At 42.5% G+C, this 16,564-nt stretch overlaps 1 protein-coding gene and 1 gene segment (V, D, J or C); one reads left to right on the top strand and one right to left on the bottom strand.

Annotated features, from left to right (window-relative positions):
* Nucleotides 1-302: 302 nt before the first annotated feature.
* On the top strand, nt 303-3,729 carry DAD1 (defender against cell death 1). Its single transcript, XM_063303112.1, has 3 exons — nt 303-612; nt 2,582-2,720; nt 3,570-3,729. Exons 1-2 carry the CDS (start codon nt 369-371, stop codon nt 2,710-2,712), a joined length of 375 nt encoding a protein of 124 aa, XP_063159182.1. The 5' UTR covers nt 303-368; the 3' UTR covers nt 2,713-2,720; nt 3,570-3,729.
* An 8,876-nt stretch (nt 3,730-12,605) lies between these two features.
* LOC134497077 (T-cell receptor alpha chain constant-like) overlaps nt 12,606-16,564 on the bottom strand; it is a 58,371-nt gene continuing 54,412 nt past the window's right edge. The window contains 3 exon segments of the C gene segment in view: nt 12,606-12,910; nt 14,408-14,515; nt 15,737-15,790. Of these exon segments, the coding sequence occupies nt 14,409-14,515; nt 15,737-15,790 (161 nt within the window).

Here is a 16,564-nt window from a genome sequence, read left to right as displayed (position 1 = left end):
AGCCCAAAGGAATGAAAGATTTCTTTTTAAGTTCCTTCAAAGCAAATATCCAGTTAGCATATAGTCATTCATTTTCCCTCCCGAGGCAAAAATAAGAGCGCACGCACAAAGATGACTGTACTACACATGCGCTGTAAGCAACTCATTGGCCAACAGCCCTTCTAGGATCATCTATTATCCTACGCATGCGCCCCCGACCAAATGTTGATGAACTACGCATGCGTGCCAGTCTGCCCACACTAAGTAAGAGTTTCGAGGAGCCGCGACCATCGGGGTACGCATGCGCGGCTCCAACGCGACCCCGGAAGCTTTTGCTCGCTTCCGTCCACTCCGGCAAGCGAAGTCCGGAGAGCGAGGCCGCCGTCGCTATGTCGGGTTCGGCTTCTGGGTTGTCCGGCGCCGGGGCGAGCTCGGTGAGCTCCGTGGTGCGGCGCTTCCTGGCCGAGTACAGCAGCGGGACGCCGAGCCGCCTGAAGGTCCTGGACGCCTATCTGCTCTACGTCATGCTAACGGGGGCGTTGCAGTTCGGCTACTGCCTCGGCGTCGGCACCTTCCCCTTCAACTCCTTCCTCTCGGGCTTCATCTCGGCCGTGGGCAGCTTCATCCTCGGCGGTGAGGCGCTTTCTGACTGCGCCGGGGAGGGCCAGTGTGTTTGCGCAAGCGCGACTGTAGCCTTGGCAACCCGTCGGCGCCGTTGCCTTCGTGCGGCTAGTCGACGGTCCGATGTTGCCACGGTAACCGCGAACCTCCCCCCCATTGGCGGGGCTCCAATGATTGGGGGGCGGGTGTTTCCAAGTCGCCGTGGCAACCTCCAGAAGGAAGCTCTGTGAGAGGGCGGGAGCGGGGCCTTGTGCTTGCCATGGCAACAGTCATTTCCCGCCCAATGGGCAATTCAAAACTCACTCGATTTTCGGCCTTGGGACTGCAATCCTCAGAGTTCCCTCTGCCGGCCAGCGGAAGAATTCCCAGAATTCCCCAGACAGCTGCTCATACTGGCTGGAAGGGTCCTGGAGATCAAATCCATTTGGAAGAGGATAGATTTGGAAAAGCTGGAGCCGTGTTCGTGGCTGTTCCACTGCTGCTTCCTTAGAAAGGCAGAGTTGGAAGGGGGCAAAGAGGCAGTCAGGCAGCTGCGAACCCAGATTCATGCATCCTGGACAGATGGCTGCCTGGAGGCATCAGCTAAAGGAGATCCCACTACAGCTCTCTGGCTCATTGGTTCCACTATTCGAATGCTTGTGGTAGTAACTTGACTCCATTATTCAGTGTTTTGTGCTTTCGAATTAGGGGTTGCTAAAAGTTGCCTCGTGTGGCGCAGAGGGGTAGGCAGCAGTACTGCAGCTAAAACTCTCCCTGCGACCCGAGTTCGATCCCAGCAGAAGCTGGATTCTCTCTGGGTAGCCGGCTCAGTCGACTCAGCCTTCCATCCCTCCGAGGTCAGTCAAATGAGCACCCAGCTTGCTGGGGAAGGCAATGGCAAACCACCCCGCTCTATAGTCTGCCAAGAAAACATTGCGAAAGCGGCGTCCCCCCCAAAGGGTCAGACATGACTCGGTGCTGGCACAGGGGACCTTTCACCTTTCACCTTTCACCAAAAGTCTCCAACCTGATATGCTATGTTTTGGTACCACAGCTCTTCTTACCTTATCAGAGGGGTTCTAGTGTTCTTCCAGCCATTTCAAAATGGTTTCGGTCTCTGGAATGACCCTGCCTCGTGTGAGTGTGTGTGATCCATCCTAAAAAAGGATGTTTTGAGAATGAAATAGTTCCAGAAGTGTCTGGATAGTGCCAGAGTAGCTCCAGTAAGGTTTGAACTACCCAGTTTGAGGTGGAAGCGTTTCATATTGCTCAATTCCACTTCGAATGATAAAGAACAAGCCTTGTCTTTCTTTAGTGTGATCCCCTTCAATTAGTAGAAAAGTCATATCCTCTCCTCTATCACCTGTTCTTGAAACCACTCAATTCCCTCAGTGTTCCATCATCCCTGTCGCCCTTTTCTGCCTCTATTCTAGTTTCTCTAAATCTTCCTTAAAATAGGAAGCTCAGATGTGAAGAGATTTCCAAGAATGCTATGGAACTTTTTCCAGTGACTTGGAGAAGGTGACCCTCTTTGGACTTAGGCAGGCAGCTTATTATCATTGGCCATGGCTCAACCCTGCTTCGTGAGATAACATAATAAACAGGGAGTGGCTGTATGTGCATGTTCAGAGCATTTGCCTTTTTTTTTTTTGGTGGGGAGGGCATATATCAAACCTGATAGGGCAGCTTCCCTATCAGGTTTGCCAAACACAATTCATTTACTGTGGAAGGATGAGATGTATTTGAGAATCTCACTAGACAGATTTTAATTTGAAGTATGAGAATACGGAAAGATTTCAAAGAAACTACTTTAAGTACAGTGTACCTTAATTTGTATTGTGATACAACAAACTCCTTAATAGATCAGCTATCTTTCTTGCAATGCTAAAGCTAATTTAAGGTTGTTATGTTTAATTGGACCATTTCTCATTCAATCCTCTTCTGATATTTTTCCTTGAATGATCCATTACAACAATGTGTTTTTTTCCCCTTCTTTCTTTAGTTTGCTTGAGGATTCAAATCAACCCACAGAACAAGGGAGAATTTCAAGGAATCTCACCAGAACGGGCCTTTGCAGACTTCCTCTTTGCTAGTACCATCCTACATCTTGTCGTCATAAACTTTGTAGGCTGATGAAGGAGGTATGTACACCTCTGTGACATGGGGGATTTTTTTCAGGAAAAAAGATTTGCTAGTAGAAATAAGAAGTTGCAAAAATCTTTTGATCTGAGCCATTTTGAGAGTGCAACTTTGTGAAATGTTCCCCTTTGGATGCCAAACTGTTGCTGTCTTAAGTGGGAAACCTGCCACATTGAGCAACTTGGAAGTGTTTCAAGGAAAGAGCAGCTCTGTTTCTGAGTGCAAACACTCCAAAGTTTTCCACCACGCCCCCCAAATAAAACAACCCATATCATGCTTGAAATGGCAGTTCTGTGCTCAAGGAAGAATATTTTTTAAAAGTTTTGTGCTTAGATCAGTTCCAATTTGAAAATGTTATAGAAGACATTGTTATAGTCTCTCATATGTTCTCTAATATAGAGGGCAGATTTTTCTCATGAGATTTCAGATGCTGGATATAATATTAGTACATCATGTAGTTAGCACATGGGGATGTGGTTAAGTCAGTTCCCCTCGATTTGGCTTTTCTCTGTTGCTTATCCTCAAGCAAATAATGCATCTGGCCTTTGTGGGACATATTGTGAGGTCATGCCTTGTGTGGCATTTCCAAAATAAAGTTCTGCACATTGAGTTGATGGTGTCAGTCACTGCTTTCATATGAGGTGTAGAATTTGAGGTTTATGGCTGTGAGTGGGAAGCTCCAAAATTTTCTTTAGGCAGACTAGAGAGAAGAGGAAAGAACAGATTGCCTGATCATGAACCAAGGAAGATTAATATGTGGTTGAATTTGTAACTAAGTGCACAGTAGTGTTGCTACAGCAAACAGGATACTCACGCCTTGAAAGTAATTGTACCTTCATTTTCTCTTGTAGCCCTAGCCCGGACTTTTCTTTTTGCTGAAGACTGCCCTCTGTTTTGCTGAAGACTGCCCAACAACATCACAGACTCCAGTTTGTCTCCTAATGGGAAATAGTCTGAGGATCAAAATGGTTGGCTATTGCCATTTATGTCCCAATAAATTCCCTTTTGTTACTTCTTCTTTGAAGTCTTTCCATATTCTCATACTTCAGTTAAAGTATCTCTAGTGAGATTCTCAAATACATCTCATCTTTTCACAGTAAATGAATTCTGTTTGGCAATATCATTCTGAGCTGAAGGAGTTGGCTATTGCCTTTTATGTCTCAATAAATTCCCTTTTGTTACTTCTTCTGTCATGTGTTTGGAACTTCTGTCCCCCCCAACAGATAGAAAACTACATCGATGTGGCAGGGTTTGGACGGATGATGCTTCTGTATCTTCACATTTATGAAGGATATTTCAGAAAATCTCCATTATGTTGTTGTTTGGGATGTGTCTTTGGAAAGGCAGAGTGTGACCAAGAATTCTTGAATGTATTTTAGTCAGACACATGTACCCCATCATCCACCTTTTATCAGTGAAGCACCATTGACTGGGCTATTTTCCTGCTTTTAATTCCACATCCCTAATGGTGGAATTCTCTGGTGTTTGCACATTTTACTCATCTTTGTCCTGCTTATCTACAAGAACCAGATAATTAATAATTATTTTTAACCTGATGCTTTCCCAGATTTACTGTTCTTCAACTCCTCTGATCCCCCAGCATGGTTTTTGGTTGAGGTTCAGTACATCTGGTGTTTCCAGGTTGGGGAAAGCTGACTTGAATTATCAGAACAGAAGAGCTTGTGTGCTTCTGGACTTGCAGGAAAGAGAATGGGACATGTTTAAGATGCTTATTTCCCTGGGCCCATTCACTCTGTAGCCAACTGAATATGCATTTATTTCTTCCCAATCTATTGTGTACTTTGTTCTAGACATAGGGGATGGTTTTTACAATGTTGACAATGCTAACATTTCATCACTTTCCCCTTTATTTTGCTGCCATCTGATGTTGGTTCTGAATAACTACATTGTCAGACATTTTTCTTCACTATTTTACATGTGGATAGAGGATTGCTAAGTTCTTCAGATGTACCAAGAGCAGCACAGTTTTCACAAGGTAACACAGTTCTGCTTCTGCCCATCGTTTTTCAGCTTCCTATACTAAAATTCACTAGCCTTGACATAATTGTGCAAGGCTAGATAAAGTGGCAAACAAATACGTTAAAAATGCATTCAAATCTCACATGTCGTAAGCTGCGTGCTACTTCAAATTTCAAGCAGGCTGCATAGTATGGTCTTCACAAGAAGGTACTAAATGTGTGTGATCCCACGTCATATGTTAAACTAACTCCTCTCCAAGCTTTATCAGATTTTGACAAATCTTTCTATTTTTGACATGCCAGATTTTCAGAGTCATGTTATCTAAGATACCCATGTATTTGCACCATCTCAGATATTCACATCAATCAACGGGCCGCAAAATACGTGATCTGGCTGGTTTCCATTTGGAAGGATATTTCAAAACTTGTTTTTGTAGGAAACCAGAGACCTTTAGGCATGAGTTAAGGGAAGATCTAAATTATACAGAGAGAGTGGGACCCATATGCTGTTAAGCCATCCAGCATAACCAGTGGTCAGGAATGATGGGAGTTGGACTTAGGCCGCAAGCAGACCCAAGTAATACAACTTTTACTTTAAAAGCAAAAGCTCCATATTTCAATGTTTGTTCCTGCCAGATATGTTTTGAAGTGTATATATAGTCAGGAGTGTTTCAAGTAGATTCATACACCAATGCATCTCCATGCCACTCCTGGATATGTCAGTTTGCTATTTTAGGTGTCTTTAAGAGAAAGGAGAGGATTTTAGCCTTTCTAGAATGGGAAGCTATGGGTTTCCTAGCACTGCTCAATTACAACTCCGGCTGAGCTTGCTGGGGCTTGACAGTCAGCAACATCTGGAAGGATGCATGGTCAAAGGTCACTGGCAACTGAGGACAAATGGATGGGAATTTAAGTGCCCTGCGTGCACATTGACCTATTCCAGGTCAAGCCTTACCCCGATGCTGCAAGGCTTTCCAGATACGAAGTTGCAGAACAATTCAAGAGTTCACACATTGCAGTGTGCCATGGCTTATTTAACCTGCCACAGTTAACTGATTTTTCAGTGTATGCTAAGTGATAAACCATGGTTCCCAGGGTATAATAACAGGATTCACATAGTGTAAAACTCCAGACAGGCAGACTGTGTCAGTTTTGTGCAATGTGTGTGATACAGCTGTGCAGGAGTCTGGACTGCTAATGTGTTGACTGCCCGAAGGTCCCACATTCCATAAAGCCATCCAGCTCTTTTTCCTTAAATACTGAACTTCAGCAAATGCTTTTCACTCCGATAACATGTTTTGGCATCTGCACCCAGAGATCACTGGATCCTTGCTATCTGAGCAGGGAGAATTAACATATTCTGGTCACAGAAAATTATTTGGCTAACTTTAGTAGACTAGATCCCCTCAGGGGGTGCACAAGGGCTCTCTTTGCCCCAGTCTTTTGTTCTAAGTTACCCACAAATGGAACAACCACAAAGTTATTCTTAGTTTTTGCAGGCCTTTTGCTGGCGATATACTTAGCTGCATGTCTCCCCTTTTTGCACCTGGAGGACTAGCAGTTTTGTGGTCTTTCACCTTGACTCAGAGGAGCAGCCTAGACCTCAACTTGAGGTATAACGTTCTCCCCACTCCGGTTTTCCGCCTGAGCTCTGGCACGTGCCGGCTCTTTGTTAACTCCCCACCATGTTGAAAAACAACTTTTCTAGAGGAAGCGGTCTCTGCGGGAAGAGCTTCAAAAGATGGCCCAGATCAACTTCTGCGCTCCTGACGTCATGGAAGTGTCAGATGGGTTGGCTTTGACCCATTTAAGACCTGCGCCTTTTCCACTTCCTGCTCTTGTTTATTTCCTGCTGGGGTGAATTGTGCTGAGATGATATTTTTAAACCTTAAATATAAATTGGGGCAGAGGTGGGGGTTGAAAGAACACCTGTTGAAGGATGTTAAAAATAGTCCCTCTGCATTAAGATATCAGAGAAACTGGGTAAATTCTTTGCTTTCCATCTTGGAGGGCTGAACATCAAAGCCGAACCCATTCACCCCCAAGTGAAACTCTGCTCTGTTGCATATCCCAGTTCTAATTCCTGTTACTCAGGCCAAATCAAGTTCTCTTCAGAGCCAAGCTTTGGCTCAGTTTACATCCTAAGGCATGCTTTAATTCCATTGTGGTACCTGAGAAAATGCAGGATTATTCTATAACAGAAGCAACGCCATCTTTCAGATAACCACTTGAACAAGATGGTTTCTGTACTTCAGCATTCAGAAAGGAGACAGTTCAAACCAAGAATCTTCTCACTCTTGAAATGTTGCTGTGTCAGGCTCCTCCTTTTAACATACCCTAATAAAAATTCTGAAGTTTTTATGTCTGGTCTTTTTTTAATCCATAAAATTGGATGCATACTTCTTAGAAATTGCTCTGTGAGCCAAGGGAAAGGAAATCTTACTTTCCCTGCACAACTGTTATAAGCCAGACCCTTGCCCAATATCAAGTGATAGACTATCTTAACATGGCTGGCCAACATCTGATGAAAGACATCCAGTTAAGTGAATCCCACCACTCTTGCTGATCCATTTCTTCCATTCTTAAACTGTTCCCTCCAGAATTGTCTTGCAGTGTATCATTTTTATTTCAATGCTCTTCAGTCTAAATTTACCTCCTTTGTTTCACCTTTTTCATAACAGTGACCATTTTCAGTGACTGCCTCTGACTTATTTCAGTTTGTCTATAACAGTGTTTCTCAACTGTGGCAACTTTGAGATTGTGGACTTCAACTCCCAGAATTCCCCAGCCAGCATTAGGGTTAGGGTTAGCTGGCTGGAGAATTCTGGGAGTCAAAGTCCACACATCTTAAAATTGCCAAGGTTGAGAAACACTGGTCTATAGCTTCATGAAAAGTGGCAGCTAGGATCACATCCAGTACTTCACATCCAGTACTTCAGAGGAGCTATAACTAATTTAGAATAAAGTGGAGTTCTTGCTTCCCATGACTTTGGGTGGTAGGTTTGGAAGGCCACAGACTCTTATTTCTCATAAATTAAGAAACACCCACACAACTCTTCCCCTACAATTTAATAAATTCCAGGAAAGAATACTTATACAGTTATATATAAACTGCAACAGTATCCTCATCTGAGAAATAAGAGACATTGAACCTTGTGGGACTTACAAAAAAGATAGCCTTGTTAGATCAGCCTTTCTCAATCCAGAGTCTTCCCAATATGGGAGAGTTCAACTAGCATAATTCCTAGCCAATATTAGCAAGAGATACATTAAAATCTAACAGATCTGAAGAGCAGGTTCAAGAAACTCCCTTACGTGTAGAAGACTAGACAGGAAAAAAGTTCATCATCGTTTACTGGTATTCTCAGCTTGAATGCAGTTTAGTCTGAATTGAATACAATATAGTTTGTTCTGGGAAAACGAAACCATAATGATGTGGGGTTTTTTTTCTTCCTGCTCTTAGGCAAGCCTCTGTGTAGGTGGTAATGGAATTTTGTATGAATCAGTCCTGAGTAGGCTTTCTAGAATCTCTCCTACTTATTTATCCTGATTTGGTACCAAGATTAGAAAGCTAATGCGAGAAGTCCTAATCAAAAAGGGTTTCTAGACGTGAATGTAAAATACCTGGTTGATAACAACTCCAATAATATTATTGATAAAAGTTTTGGTATAATTCTTCAAGCGTTGCAACTTTTAAAACAGTGTTTCTCAACCTTGGCAACTTTAAGATGTGTGGATTTCAACTCCCAGAATTCCCTGGGGAATTCTGGGAGTTGAAATCCACACATCTTAAAGTTGCCAAGGTTGAGAAACGCTGTTTTAAAGCAATGGAATCAAATGCAGTAGTGTAGCTTCGTTGTTGACTAAGCCCAGCTGAATGAGCCCTGGCACTTGGGGATTATTATTATTTTTTAAAAAAAGAATGTTCTGGCTGAGATATTTCCAGCATTTTTTGTTAAAACGTACGATATTGTGATATCAACACAGTAAACAGCCTTACACTGAGTTTGCTCTTTGGTCCACCTGATAGAACAGAATTGTTGGCCCAGTCTTCAAAGAGTTCTAGCAGGACTGTTTTCAGAGCCTATCCTCTGTTCTTTTAACAGCAGATTGGAATATTTTAGGTGTCCATATTACAAAAATTGCCTGTGTAACTTCTACCTCTTTTCAGATGTTCAAAGACACAAGAACTTCATTTAAAACAAAGAAGAAGATGGTGAACTCAATAAGATGAGAAAGCCAACATGACTTATCCAGTATGCAATTCTTGTAAAAGCAAAACCTGTGGTTAGATGCACAGATATAAAGTTGAAATAAAATTCCATGGCAGGCAATAACTCTAAGAAGCCTGCGATCCTCAGGGAAATACCCAACTTTTACATTTTTAAAAAGTGCAGGTTCCTAACTTGCTGGCTTTGCTATCCAGGAAGAACATCAAGACAAAGAGAATATGAGTGGGTTGACACACAGGACCATAAAGGCTGGGCTCACTCATATAAAGAAGGTAAAGAACATTATGGAACGTTATCTGTCTTATGGATCTGCAATATATTATTACTAATCTTTGTAAGCCATTCTGAGGGTTTATTTTGTTGTTGAGGAATGGGGAAATGGTAATAATGATAGTAAAGCATGAGCCATTCACATAGTCATTCAAATATGCATCTTTATTACACAGTAACTTCAGCAAAGGATCGTTACCTTGTCGTGGTGCTGGAGCTTGAGCACCTCAATGATGCCATGAGCTAAACCGTGAAGGGCCACCCAAGACGGGAAGGTCATGACAGAGAGGTCAGACTAAATGCGATCCCTGGGGAAGGTAATGGCAACCCACCCCAGTATTCTTGCCGTGAAAACTAAATGGATCAGTACAACCAGAGATATGTCGGTATACCATCGGAAGATGAGACCCCCAGGTCGGAAGATGGTCAAAATGCTACTGGGGAGGAACAGAGGATGAGCTCAACTAGCCCCAGACGTGATGACGCAGCTAGCTCAAAGCCGAAAGGACGGCTAGCGGCCGACGGTGCTGGTGGTGAACGGCGAATCCGATGTTCTAAGGATCAACACACCATCGGAACCTGGAATGTAAGATCTATGAGCCAGGGCAAATTGGATGTGGTTATTGGTGAGATGTCAAGATTAAAGATAGACATTCTGGGCGTCAGTGAACTGAAATGGACTGGAATGGGCCACTTCACATCAAATGACCACCAGATCTACTACTGCGGACAAGAGGACCACAGAAGAAATGGAGTAGCCTTCATAATTAATAGTAAAGTGGCTAAAGCAGTGCTTGGATACAACCCAAAAAATGATAGAATGATCTCAATTCGAATTCAGGGCAAGCCATCTAACATCACAGTGATCCAAATATACGCCCCAACCACAAATGCTGAAGAAGCTGAAGTAGAGCAGTTCTATGAGGATCTGCAGCACCTACTGGACAACACGCCTAAAAGAGATGTTATTTTCATCACAGGAGACTGGAATGCTAAGGTGGGCAGTCAAATGACACCTCGAATTACAGGTAAGTATGGCCTGGGAGAACAAAATGAAGCAGGACACAGGCTGATAGAATTTTGCCAAGACAATTCACTCTGCATAACAAACACTCTCTTCCAACAACCTAAGAGACGGCTTTATACATGGACTTCACCAGATGGACAACACCGAAATCAGATTGATTACATCCTTTGCAGCCAAAGGTGGCGGACATCTGTACAGTCGGTAAAAACAAGGCCTGGAGCTGACTGTAGTTCAGATCACGAACTTCTTCTTGCACAATTTAGGATCAGACTAAAGAGATTAGGGAAGACCCACAGATCAGCTAGATATGAGCTCACTAATATTCCTAAGGAATATGCAGTGGAGGTGAAGAATCGATTTAAGGGACTGGACTTAGTAGATAGGGTCCCGGAAGAACTCTGGACAGAAGTTGGCAGCATTGTTCAGGAGGCGGCAACAAAATACATCCCAAAGAAAGAGAAAACCAAGAAGGCAAAATGGCTGTCTGCTGAGACACTAGAAGTAGCCCAAGAAAGAAGGAAAGCAAAAGGCAACAGTGATAGGGGGAGATATGCCCAATTAAATGCAAAATTCCAGAGGTTAGCCAGAAGAGATAAGGAATTATTTTTAAACAAGCAATGCGCGGAAGTGGAAGAAGACAATAGAATAGGAAGGACAAGAGACCTCTTCCAGAAAATTAGAAACATTGGAGGTAAATTCCAGGCAAAAATGGGTATGATCAAAAACAAAGATGGCAAGGACCTAACAGAAGAAGAAGAGATCAAGAAAAGGTGGCAAGAATATACAGAAGACCTGTATAGGAAGGATAACAATATCGGGGATAGCTTTGACAGTGTGGTCGGTGAGCTAGAGCCAGACATCCTGAAGAGTGAGGTTGAGTGGGCCTTAAGAAGCATTGCTAATAACAAGGCAACAGGAGACGACGGCATCCCAGCTGAACTGTTCAAAATCTTGCGAGATGATGCTGTCAAGGTAATGCATGCTATATGCCAGCAAATTTGGAAAACACAAGAATGGCCATCAGACTGGAAAAAATCAACTTATATCCCCATACCAAAAAAGGGAAACACTAAAGAATGTTCAAACTATCGAACAGTGGCACTCATTTCACATGCCAGTAAGGTAATGCTCAAGATCCTGCAAGGTAGACTTCAGCAGTTCATGGAGCGAGAATTGCCAGACGTACAAGCTGGGTTTAGAAAAGGCAGAGGAACTAGAGACCAAATTGCCAATATCCGCTGGATAATGGAAAAAGCCAGGGAGTTTCAGAAAAACATCTATTTCTGTTTTATTGACTATTCTAAAGCCTTTGACTGTGTGGACCATAACAAATTGTGGCAAGTTCTTAGTGGTATGGGGATACCAAGTCATCTTGTATGCCTCCTGAAGAATCTGTATAACGACCAAGTAGCAACAGTAAGAACAGACCACGGAACAACAGACTGGTTTAAGATTGGGAAAGGAGTATGGCAGGGCTGTATACTCTCACCCTACCTATTCAACTTGTATGCAGAACACATCATGCGACAAGCTGGGCTTGAGGAATCCAAGGCTGGAGTTAAAATTGCTGGAAGAAACATTAACAATCTCAGATATGCAGATGATACCACTTTGATGGCTGAAAGTGAAGAGGAACTGAGGAGCCTTATGATGAAGGTGAAAGAAGAAAGTGCAAAAGCTGGTTTGCAGCTAAACCTCAAAATAACCAAGATTATGGCAACCAGCTTGATTGATAACTGGCAAATAGAGGGAGAAAATGTAGAAGCAGTGAAAGACTTTGTATTCCTAGGTGCAAAGATTACTGCAGATGCTGACTGCAGTCAGGAAATCAGAAGACGCTTAATCCTTGGGAGAAGAGCAATGACAAATCTCGATAAAATAGTTAAGAGCAGAGACATCACACTGACAACAAAGGCCCGCATAGTTAAAGCAATGGTGTTCCCTGTAGTAACATATGGCTGCGAGAGCTGGACCATAAGGAAGGCTGAGCGAAGGAAGATCGATGCTTTTGAACTGTGGTGTTGGAGGAAAATTCTGAGAGTGCCTTGGACTGCAAGAAGATCCAACCAGTCCATCCTCCAGGGAATCAAGCCAGGTTGCTCATTTGAGGGAATGATATTAAAGGCAAAACTGAAATACTTTGGCCACATAAGGAGAAGACAGGGGACCCTGGAGAAGATGCTGATGCTAGGGAGAGTGGATGGCAAAAGGAAGAGGGGCCGACCAAGGGCAAGGTGGATGGATGATATTCTAGAGGTGACGGACTCGTCCCTGGGGGAGCTGGGGGTGTTGACGACCGACAGGAAGCTCTGGCGTGGGCTGGTCCATGAAGTCACGAAGAGTCGGAAGCGACTAAACGAATAAACAACAACAATTACACAGTAAATGTTTTGACAGATAATATTCAGAAGATAGTATAATACATTAGAACAGTGCAAGAATTTGGACTGATAAGCTTTCTAGATATTTGTGCTTTAAAGGCTTTACCACAAAACATTCAAAAAATGAAGCTGTTTGATTTTGGAATAAAAAGCTGGGAAGGAAAGCAGGAAAGCTGTAGCATGGTTCTGTCCAGTCAAATATAGAAGTCCTGCTTTTTTGCTGTTTGCTCCCCGGTGAAGAAATAATGGGGTAGGTGTTTCTTCCACAATGTTCCAGTTATGGTCCCCATTTTTCTCTCATTTCTAAACAGGAAGAGGAAATAAGAGACATTTCTGGTTATCTGAGAGAATTATGGTAGTGCCCATTGTCCCAAACACAGACCATTTACAAACATCAAAAGGCTGACAATTTGCCATGAAATTTAGATTTGGTTTATATTACCATGAGATTATATTTAGTTTAAAGGTCCCATTAAAACCTTGTGAGAGCCTTACTGGGCCCTCCAATCATTCCAGATATAATAGATTTCAACTTTCATCGAACCCTACCAAAAGGTCCAGATTGGGGAAGGCCAGCCTAGTGGTGGCTGTTAGCAACCAGGATCAATGGGAACCCAAATTGGTTGAGTTAGTTTTAAGCCAATGGCTTTTAAGGACCAGAAACACACACACACACACACTCACACACACACACCTATAGTCTAGAAGTTTTATAGCTATAGTTTTATAGCTCCACTCAAGGATGGTGCTTCTCCTTCATTATCCTTTATTACAACAGATGTGTGGGTGTGTATGTGTGTAAATAAAATCTGAAAAGCCTTCTTTAACTCCTGATACTCTATAGGTAACTTTGGATTGTATTTCCCATCATTAATGGCCATGCTGGAAGGGACTGATGTAAGTAATGAATGAGAACATCCAAGAAACATCTTAGGAACATCTTAGACTTTAGGAAAGGTGATGTCCTGGCTTAAGCAAAGACCACACTGAGATGAGGAAATTGTCTCTACTGTATATTTAACTGCTCTAGTAGACAGAAAATCCTACCAAACTGAAGGAGAGTGGGAAAACCCAGACAGATAAACCCCGAAACTCAAGGCTGGTCTGTTCTGGGTTTCTTTGAATGACAGTTCAAAGCCTCTTCACTACGCATGCATTTTCCCCCTGGATAGGGGCGCCCTCCTGCTCACCATCCATACTCATAACAGGTGAATTTCTCAGGAAGAGGTGGAGAACTTTGCTGAAGTTGTTTCATTGTTCAGCATAGGTACTAGATTATAAGAAGGCTTTGCTTCTGAAAAGACATTCAGATCAGGAAAATATCCCCCAGAGGTGGTGAAGCTTTTTTCCTCTGTGAATTTACCCCCGAACTATTTTATCAAAATGCTGCACACACAAAAAGAAAGGGAACACTGAGATGGGTGAATGTATGAGTGCATCATGATTTTGCGACGTATATCTGCCTGAGTATTGGTTAAAAGCATTGTACCTATGGGAGCTGGAGAAAGAAATTGCCTTTTCAAGCGAAATCTCCCAGGTTTACTCCAGTTAAAAGCAGTGTTTTAACTAAGAAAGTCTGATCCAAATTGTTTGCACTCTCATGACAGAAAAGCAAATCAGAGATGTTCGTGAATTAAAAAAAAAAAAAGAGTTCAACCCAGAGCAAGTTGAACTTATATTTTACTGAGTTCTTTCTTCTGGCTCAAGTACAGTTTTATCATAAAACATCTTTCCTGGCTAAATTGCCAAAATCAAAACTCGTTAAGCAGGTCTGTCCCCTGCCCTAAAAGATCTGCTTACCTCATCTTGACCACGCACTGTAGGTGAGTAACAAGTTGAGAGCAACGCTTTTGAAAAAAATCACTCTCAGCCCCAATACAGTGAGAGAGAGAAGATTCAGATTTTCATCTAAAGAAAAAGAGAGAGAGAGAGAGAAAAGAAGATAAATATCAAGATTTCCCAGTGGCTGTTAGGATTTGTTGCTTATGATGCTTGCCTTGGGCAACTGATGTTTGACTGTGCTTTTTAACAGTTAATGACTGGCTTGATGCATCATGCTAAACTGAAAGGTAATTTGTTAGATATGGACTTCGCATATTGTATAAACCCAGCTGCCGCTTTTCTTCAAGAAATAATAGTTCAAAGTGGCTTGATGTAATGGAGGAACTAGTCTGTACCTAAATGGTTATGATTACTAGTATGAATCCAGCCATTGTAAACCATGCTTTGTGGCTTAATAATACAAGTGAAACAGGCCCACAAACAGTAACTCAGATTCAAAATATGAACCCAGTCACAACTTCTGTTTCCCCTATTAATGGAAAAGGGTTGAATGTCTGATTTTTTGTTGAGGATGCAGTCTTCAAACTGATAACCCTAATTTAAAAACAAGTTAATGGTGAACAGGGTATAGGTCTTAGGGCCCCAAGGCCAATCTCTCAGGTGGTGGGGGGAGTAGTGAAAGAGATCATTCATTGACACAGACACCCCAAGAGACAGAGGAGGGTCACACCCTGTCGCCCAAGCCGGGTTCAGAATCTGGCAGAGCTTCGACAATCTTCACTTGCACCACCCACTCCAACCCTTCCTTGCTCCACTTCCTGTCGATCCAGATGATGTGAAGAAAGAACAAAGGTTGGTGGCAGGCAGAAATGATTCAGGAGCAGCAGCAGGGACAGGGTCCTTTGTTTTTCGGCATCCCTCCTCCATTATGGGTTCTATGAGGGCCCCATGTGACCAAGTCTACTGAACGTGTAAGGCAAGGGTAGCCCAGGGCCCCTATGCCCGTCAACCCCCAAGGCAGTTATACCCTGCCTTGATTATTAATATACCCTTGGCAAGGAAGTGCGTTCTTGCATGTTCAGAAGACTATTCTGCAGTGGAGGGCTGTGGGTAAAAATAATCACAATGTCTGCCACACACAATCAAAATGTCTTCTTTATGTGTGTTGGGCATGCAACACATATAAATAAGGGGCGGGGCTTAGATCTGGCATTCACAGTTGCCATCTCGACTTTTTTGAGCCCCCCAAACCCCACTGCAGACACCTTTGCAGGTCTTAACCCAACATTCTGCTTTTATTCCATCTTGTTCTCATTGATGTTGAGCTTTTACCCTCAGTGGACATACCTGTTTCAAAATCTGGAGTGCCGGACAGTTTATTTTCTGAACATGTATCCTTCTCTGTAACAACAACAACAACAATTCATTAATGATTATGATTATGATAAAAAAACAAGACAGAATTCTGGAGTTTGGATTTCTTCTTTCCCCAGTACAAGAATAAAACAGATGTCCTACAGCCAGGCCACAGGAGGGAACAACCTTTATATTTATGTGCCTGGAATTAAGATGTCCATCAGAGGACCTTTTTGCTTTACGTAATGAGTCAGGCTTGAAAGAAAGGGACTTTTTAGTGGTGACACCTCATTTCCAGAATATCTTCAGCAGATAAGCTCACCTGATGCCTTTGTAATGGTCTTCTGAAGGCTAGGTTAAGACTTATTTCCCCAAGCACTTCAGAAACCATTTGAGAGTTATTGAATATTATTCCACTGTGTGTTATCTTTACTATTTGCAGCTATCTTTTTACCTGAAGAGTAAATTATATCTTTTTGAACTGATTTTTTAAAAAAAATCTGTCTGTCTGTCTGTCTGTCTGTCTATCTATCTATCATCTCAATCAATCACACGGCAACATGTGGATATATAAGGATTTTGGGCAGTTTAAATATATAACAAACATACATCCCAATAAACTGTGAGAAACCCTGTTTGTTCCCCCTTTTTCTGCAAAACAGTTTGGAAGTCTGCTGGTCCAAGTGATCATAGACTTTTCTGAAGGAGAAGGTAGATGTCAAAATATATTCAAATAGCCCTCAAGAACCATACCAAAAACAACTATCATTGGTCTCCAAACTGGATTGGAAGAAGAAAGATGTATTTTAGATATCAATT

This window comes from Candoia aspera, chromosome 4 (genome assembly GCF_035149785.1).
Source record: "Candoia aspera isolate rCanAsp1 chromosome 4, rCanAsp1.hap2, whole genome shotgun sequence".
Taxonomy (NCBI): Eukaryota; Metazoa; Chordata; class Lepidosauria; order Squamata; family Boidae; genus Candoia; species Candoia aspera.
This window is presented reverse-complemented; position numbering and strand designations above follow the sequence as displayed.